Source organism: Echinops telfairi, unplaced genomic scaffold (assembly GCF_000313985.2).
Source record: "Echinops telfairi isolate 266 unplaced genomic scaffold, ASM31398v2 ScPeMD7_5;HRSCAF=22, whole genome shotgun sequence".
Lineage (NCBI taxonomy): Eukaryota > Metazoa > Chordata > Mammalia > Afrosoricida > Tenrecidae > Echinops > Echinops telfairi.
The window spans coordinates 16,993,665-17,001,880 of NW_022103901.1; the positions used below are offsets into that span (position 1 = coordinate 16,993,665).

The 8,216-nt window shown below is 54.1% G+C and overlaps 1 protein-coding gene across 1 annotated transcript in view; it reads right to left on the reverse strand.

The window, feature by feature from the left end:
- KATNIP (katanin interacting protein) overlaps positions 1–8,216 on the reverse strand; it is a 183,927-nt gene that overhangs the window by 134,213 nt on the left and 41,498 nt on the right. The window contains exons 3-4 of the mRNA XM_045284933.1: positions 4,311–4,480; positions 2,700–2,797 (exon numbers count right to left, since the gene is read on the reverse strand). Coding sequence (XP_045140868.1) covers positions 2,700–2,797; positions 4,311–4,480 — 268 coding nt within the window. The remainder of the gene's footprint in view (positions 1–2,699; positions 2,798–4,310; positions 4,481–8,216) is intronic.

An 8,216-nucleotide genomic window follows, 5' to 3' on the forward strand; every position in this document is an offset into this window, starting at 1 on the left:
TCACAGACTCACAGGGAAGTTCCACTGACGGTCTCACAGACTCATGGGGCAGTTCCACTGACGGTCTCACAGACTCACGGGGCAGTAAAAAAAAGAATCACAGACTCACAGGGAAGTTCCACTGACGGTCTCACAGACTCACGGGGCAGTTCCACTGACGGTCTCACAGACTCACGGGGCAGTTCCACTGACGGTCTCACAGACTCACGGGGCAGTTCCACTGACAATCTCAGAGACTCACGGGGCAGTTCCACTGACAATCTCAGAGACTCATGGGGGCAATCCTATCCTATCCTGTACGGTCACGAGGAGTCAGCATCGACTACCCCATAGTGTGTCTGTGAGAGGTTGCCTAATGGGAAGACAGCCCGGCATGGGAGTGAGTTCATCCCATATTTCAGGGAAGTGAAAATCTAGATTTAAATTCACACACTCACACACAATGTTTTGAGAATTTGAATGTTGGAAGATAACACAACGTTTCTTGTAAACCGTGTGAATCTTAAAACACATTTCTTGGGGCAAACGTGATTCGTAGGCTTCCTATTTCTAGTGCCTGGGCTCCCTGTGTTTGAAAACAGTCGCCGCAGCCTTCTCTGCCCACACTGGCCGGCGCCCACAGCTTCCGAGCAGGCATTCAGGGGCAGGGACTGAGCTCCATTCCATTTACTTATCTATATTGTAGTTCCAGAGCTGTGCCCACACGTGTGTTAAGCCGCTGGATGACTTCTGCAGCAAAACCAACTCTGTAGTCCCCTCTCTAGCCGTGCCCCGCCTGTCCTGTTCTCAACTCACTCTGGTTTGTCTGGATCTCAAAGGGCCATGGGAGGGTGGCACACGGTCACTGGGCCCTCAGTGCCCATGCTCCTCTCCTTCCCCTGTGGCTCTCCAGTGCCACCCACTGTGCCCCAGGTCCCCTTCCAGCCAGGGGTCTGGGGAGGCTACACCTAGGTGTAGCCCGTCAGGTGCCACACACCAGGCAGGGGAAGGCGGCAGGAGGTGACAACAGCAGGCACCTCTGACTGAAGGCTGCCTCTGTCCTCGACAACAGTGCCCCCCGCTGGATAGACAGGGACAGGCAGTGTCTGGTGGACACAGAGTGACCCATCCCTCCACACCCCAGGACAACAGCTGTGGCAGTGGCTTCCTGACTCCTGGCTCACAGCTCAGGTGGCACGTCCCCAGTCCTGGGACAGGGGGAGACCAGGGCTGGACTGGCTGGCTCCCTGTGCCATCCCTGGAGACCTGCTCAGTGCCCACCCCTCGGGCCACCCCAGTGGTTCTCTGAACACTCGGTTTCCGCATTTACTTCCTCTCGGCTAAAATGCAGAATGTCCTGGTCTCTGTCTGGGCATTGCCCGAGCCCTGGCGGTGGAGCCCAAGGACAGCCACAGCCCTCCTGCCATCAGGCAGCCAGGAAATGAGCCATGATTAGGCCGAGTGATGTGTGGGACCATGGGGAGAGACCGAGGAGGATGCTAATTAATCTGAGGCCAAGTCTTTCTAAATTGCACAGACTCTGGGGCCAGCCATTAAGTCACAGTCGAAGGCACAAACGTGGCTCCTGACAATAGCAGGCACTCGAAGCCACTGGAAGGCCCGTCTGAAGTGAGCAGCAGCTGAGAAAGGCCTCATTATGGACAAATTAGCATGCATGGCTGGGGACCAAAGGGGGCCTCCTGAAGGTGTGCCCCAAGACCTGGCTCCTTAGCCTGTTCCCCACCCCCAGGAGGGTCAGAAGCTAGTGGGGACAATCACCTTCCCCCATTTCATCTCAGAGTCACAAATGCCTCTGTGGGGTCAGACCGCAGGCATGAGCTGTGTGTGCAGAGCTTAGATTCCCACCTTAGCAGCTGCGTGACGCCGAGCAAGATGCCTTACCTCCCTGGGCCTCGGTTCCTTCAACACAATAATTCTGACGTGTGACTGCAGAATATGTGGAAGCCTCTACAGAGACCCAAACACTTGGTAAGGGGACAGGGTCACCAGGCAGCGGTCCCAAGCCTTGGGAACACGGTGCATAAAGCACTGCACAAAGACAAGGGCAGACTCTACGGGAATGGGGCCTGAGCACTCAGGTTTCAAACCCCCAGCGGGTCGGAGGTGAGCTGCGAGTGACCGTGAGGCAAGAACACAGAGCCTGAGACAAAAGCCCTGGGCTGCAGTCTCACTTCCACCACTTCTTAGCTCTTGACCTTGGAAAGCTCCCTTGACTTTTCTGAGAGCCTGTCTCCTCAGCCCAACCTAGCCCCACCTCCACCCTCCGTAAAGGAGGGCCAATGCCAGCATTTATCCTGCGGGTCTGCCCTGAGGACAAGGAATCAGTGTGGTGTGACCTGGTCCCTGTGGGGTGCTCAGCATGTCACCTGCCACCTCTGTAGTGTCAGCAACAACTGTGCCGGGCTGCTTGGCCCTCGGGGGCTGCCCTTTGTGATAGTCAGCACTATATTGCACACAGTAGGTGCTCAATGAAGAGGAACTGGATGAGTGAGTCATCCCCATAGGGCTGTGAGCCTGGACTGGAGGGCCCAGCAGCTGGGCAGCCTCCTGGGTGAGGACACCACCAGCGTGCCCAGGGAGGCCCAGCTGCTGCCAGTGGAGTTTCACATGCTCTCGTCGTTGTTCTGCCATACCGCTCACTGCCTGGTGGACAGCACGAGTTGGGGTCACAGGTCTGACTCTGCCCTGGGTCTCCCTACCTGGTGCCATCCTCGGCGCTGGACCTTGCTGGGGGCTGTCTGGGAGCCTCGGCCGAAGGTTTCTTCGGCTTCTTTCAGCAGAGCCCTTTGTCTGTAATCTGTACCAGAGACCAAGAAAGGAGACTTGGTGAGGCTCCGGAGGCAGGTTGCAAGGATGAAGAATTTCAGAAAAAATGTACACTGAAAATGCAGTCAGGGGGCCCCAGAGGCTGTGTACGTGAGCATGTTCCCTCAAAGCCCAGCAGAAACAGGGTGGCTCCCCAGGGTGCAACCCAGCCACACCATGTGGTAAGTTGTATACTGATGTATGGTGATTTGGGCAGATTTAGATAGCAGGAGCAAGATGAGGCTCTCCACTCCCATAAAGAGTCATGGTCTCAGAACCCCACAGGGGGTATTCTGTATTGATGGGACTTGGGTACAGAGACGTCTAGGTACCAAGAACCAGGAAACGCGTGATTCTCCTAACTGCGACAGGCTAGCCTGGCTTCTTGCACTGGGAAAACTGGGGGAACCATCAAGTTTCCCTCTTCACTGTGGGGACTAGGAAGCTCCAGCTAATTCCAAGTTTAACTTGCAGTGGTCCTCCAAAAGGAAGGCTTAGGAAGAACCTTTTCTCCTTTTGTCACCTCGTGGTTGCTACTTTGCCTGGTTTGTCTTTTCCTGGGTAGGCTCGAATTTGCGGCAATAGATTACTGCACAAAGCCAAAGTGCTGTGGTGTGGGACACTCCATGTGTCTCGGGTCATTGGGTGGGGCAGAATAGTTCCCACTTTACAGAGGAGGGGATGCAAGGTCTGAGAGGCCTCAGAGTGGAAAGTGACAGAACAGGGTGCAAATGCCCAGCTCTGCTGCTTCCTCAGCCCTCCCTGTCCAGCTTGGTTAGTACACACTGGCCTCCCAGGAGGCTTCTTCCCACAGCAACGGGTCCCGAAGGGAACCTGGCTCCCCAGCTCTGGCCCCTCACTCTGCCAACCTCCTGCTGGCTCTGGGGTCTCACTGGACCTGCCACGGGGCTGGCGGGTCTTCGGTCGCACCTTGCCTGCACATCGTGTGCTTTGATTACAGATCACACAGCACGCATTTCAACTACTCAGGGCCCAGAGTAATGAAATGCAGAAAAAAGGCCCACTGTCACAAAAGGCTTAGCTACTGAAGTCAATGGTGGAAGGTGACAGCCAAGGGCAATCCCAATGACCCCCGGGAAGAAAGGCCTTCAGTGACAGGCACTTGAGATCTCGGAAATGTCAAAGCCAGGAGCTCCGGCTCTGGCCATCTTCGCCCTGGGGGAGTGGTGGTCAAGGGGAGCTTGACCAGAAGATTAAAGGAGGCTACTCCTCTCTTTTCTTACTTCTGACCAGGCAGGCACTGCTGTGGTTGGCTGTTCCAGGGGGGTCAGAGGGCGGGGATCCAGGGGATCTGCACTGATGGATTTGGGGAAGTCGGTTGTCGGGCCTGGAAGCACTGCTGACACAGCTGCTCGGCCTGGAAACCACCCCCACGTCTCCAGTGAGCGGACCCAGGGCAACCAGTTATCGGCTGCAAAGCCCCGGGGTCTGGGAAGTGGCTTGGCTTCCCTCACTGGCAAAGCTGTGGCTCAGCCAGCACTCACCGTGCGTCCCCTCGGCCTGCGAGGCGCTCCTGGCAAAGTCCGAGTGCGTGGCTTTGCGAGGCGACATCCTTGGCTCAGAATTGGCCCCGTTGACGTAGACGGAGAAGCCCTGCTCCAAGTGCTCCAGCCTCAACTGCAGGGGGTCCTTGCTTTTCAGGTGCTTTAATATCCTGGAAGAGAAGGGCTGCCAGCTGTCACCACCGGACAGTCTGGGCCGGTCCAGCACCCGGCCAATTACTGCCCTGACAGCCAGGTGCCTCTAAGCAGGAGCCCAGCCGTGGGTCTGTGGGCCCTGCCGGCGCTCAAGCTCCAGGGCCGAGGCTGGGACCCACGTTAACAAACATGAGCACATGGTCTTGGCCTGGTGAGGAGCCTGGGTCTGCAGCTGCCACACAGCCCAACCTGTCGGGACCCATGGGGTGGGGGTCGGGGTGGGGGTGGGGGGCTTTACCTCCTGCAAAACAGATACATCTTTAGTCAGGATGGTAAAAAAATGGGGTTTAGGGCCTAAGCCTTGGAGAGAGATCTGACGTCACACATCTACACATCAGAATCCCTGTGTTTGGTAAACTGAGCTGACTTTTGCTAGAGAGAGAAGGAGAGAGGGGGAGAAGGAGGGAAGGGCAGAGGGAGAGAAGGCGGGGGTGGGGGGGTGGGACTGGTCCTTCCCCTCTCCTGACATCACACTGCCTTGGATACTGTCCTGGTGTCTGCCCCAGCCTCTCCAGAACCACGCCCACCTGGTGCCCAACTCCTCCGCATCTTGCAAACACCTTTATGCACCCCCACGGCAACCACATGAGGGTGCAGACAACCGACCAGTACAGCGATGCCCGGGCAGCCCCTGTGGTCCGAAATATCGAATGGGCAAACTTCCAACTTTTCAAAATAATAAAAACATCGTGATCACTGTACAAAGGTGCTCACTATTGTGCCGAATGTCACCCACTTGACATACATGAAGCTAGCCAGATTCACAACAACCCTGGGGGGGAGGCGTGTTTATCATTCCCATTCGACAGAGAGGGGAACCTGAGGCCCAGAGATGTTTGGTCACATGTGACAGCGCTGGAATGTAAACTTAGGCCATTTGACCCAGGTCTTCGTCCGCACAACACAAAGGATGGATGCAGCTTCTGAAGATGATGGTGAAACAGCAAACCCAGACATTGCTAGCAAACTCGTAGAGCCTTCCCAGAAGAAACAGGAAACACAGACGGTGCCACACGCTCGGTCTTTGCCCAGTAAACACACTCCAGGGAAAATTGCTCCTGAGCTCCACATGGCCCAGAAGACGCAGCATTGCACTTCATCATAGCCCTAATTGAAGAACACTGGTTCTTGATGATGTGGCCCTACGTGATCCGTGCCCCCATGAAGAGATGACTGAAGACATGGGTGCTATAGCAAAGTGTGGCGAAGGGAGCGGAGGGTGCCTGGCTATCAGAAAGAATAAATAGCATTTGTCTGGGGTCTTAAAGGTTTGTTTCAGTGAGGTGTCAGCTAAATCCACATGGAAGAAGTACACCATCTTATGAGATCGCAGGATCATAAATAAGTAAATCCAAGACCAGATGAGGGAACGGGAGTAGAGTTTAAATTCTGAACACCCAGTGGGCAGAAGGCTATGGATGACAGTGAAAGCCCAAAATCCATTTGCAGGGTTCTCTCCTGGATCATGCCTCTAGAGCATTCCCTCTGACTATTGACCAGAGATGTAAACAGCATTGCTATCAGACAGAGTGCATGGACAGTGGAGATTGGTTAGGTTAAAATTTAACACCTTATCACTTAGTCTCCCTTTAGACTAATTTTAAATTTGTTCTAGCTTTGAATATTTTCTGCCTTCTTTTGTGTGTGTGTGTGTGTGTGTGTGTGATCCAAGTGTTTATAAAGGATAGAAGTTTCAGGTTTTACAGTTAACTGAACACAGAACTGCACCCCCCATGTGTGGTGACCTGAGGGGCGCGCGTGCGCGAGAGAGAGAGAAAGAGAGAAAGAGAGAGAGACAGACAGACAGACAGACAGACAGACACCACAGGACAGCTGAGCGAAGGCAGAGGTGCAGTGGGAAAGAACTCTGCTTTCTTTTTCCTATTGAGGTTTTTCTCTGTTTAATTTTGTTATTGTTGTCTTTGCATGACTTTCTGTATATGAAATCCAGGAAAGTTCAGTCTATAGAGACAATCACTGTAGTTCTTTAGGGTATGGCAGGGGAGGTTGGGGGCAGAAATAGGGACCTAAGTACAAGAAAGAAGAAAATGTTCTGAACATGATTGTGGTGAAGATAGCACAACTCTTTTTTATAGGACTAAACCATGTGAGATTGTCTGACATATAAATTACATGTCAATAAAGCTGTTGATTGGAAAAAAACAACCAATCACAACATTTCAGTCATGACAAAACCTTGAAAGTGCCCCACTAGCCCTGGTGACATAGTAGCCTTAAGCACTGAGCTGCTAATCACAAGATCAGCGGTTCAAACCCACCAGCTACTCCAAAGGTGAAAAAATGAGGCTGTCTGCGCCTATGAAGACAAAGTCTTGGCAACCCATTGGGGCAGTTTGCTCTGTCCCATAGAGTCGCTCTGAGTCAGAATCAACTCCGTGGCAGCGAGTTCGAGATTTCGAGGGAAGCAGACGCTGGATATTTTGCAGCCATTGTAACTGAAGACGCTGTATAAACGTGATGGGAGGGAGGGGGGCAGAATGACAACAGTACAGACAGGCTCTAAGCTGAGAGGCGGTTTCTGGAGACCCAGAGTCAATGTGGTATGTGTTAAAATTGAGACCCCAGTTGAGTTGGGCGGGGGTGGCATGGTGGGGCGATTTCTCCGTTTTGTTTTTCAAATGTTTCTCGAGCTGCTGATACATCCATCTTTTCACCAGTTCTGACAGGAGCATTCATTACAGACTGCATATCTCCTGCCAGCCTCGGGGGCTGGGAGATACCTGATTGTTGGGCACCAGCGTGAAACAGAAAGAAAACACAAGTAACCAGGAGACAATCTCCAGCCACGGCAAGCGGCAATCCCAAAGCAAACACCCAAGAGTGCTCTGGGCATTTGCAGCCCCCAGGGAGAGGGTGCAGGGAGTGTGGGGGTGGGGGCAGGGGGGAGACCGGGCCCTAGGGGCTTCAAGTCGGGGATATCATCTCCTAGGATCTGCCTCAACTTCCTTCTCAGAGCCCACCCTGGGACCAGACTACATTTAAGGTTTACGGGATCCAGGACTTGGGGCTGGCCCTCCACGCAGGCCTCTCTGTTAGCAGCGTGATGGATGAAAATGTGGATTAGGACGCTGATAAATGAGGAGCCAATCGTTCAGCCTGGGAAAGGAAACGAGTCGCTTCAGCAGCGCCCCCTGCAGCTGAGCTCAAGGGAGCAGCAGGCACTTTAATGAGTGCTGGGCTTTAATGAACAGCCTGCTTTGCATAAGGAGCCACACCCTGTTCTCCAGCTCCGGCTTATTCTTTGGTTGCATCCGCTGCTGGGTCTGACATCCAATGATGGATCTGCCTGTGCGTGGCTCTTCTCCCTCCGGGCTGCTGGGAGCTAAGCTCAGGGTGAAGAACTGAGGGGGGGTGTGTGTGTGTGTGTGTGGTGTGTGTGTGCACTCTCCACTCCATTTTTGAACCAGTGACCTTGAGAGCTGGTGGTGGGGTGGGGTGCATAGCAGTGGAGGGAGAGCTGAGCTGCAGTCGTTGTGGGGGGGACACTTCACTCTTGTGTACACAGGAAGACATGGCGGTCCCAGTGAGGTTGAGGGGAGAGTGTCTATCAGGAGGGAGTGAGGTGGGGACTGGGCAGGGTGATGTGTGGAGGCGGTGGCTGGGTGGTGAAGAGGACTTACAACACAGGCCAACCAGAGCCACTGCCATCAAGTGGACTCTGACTCCTAGTGA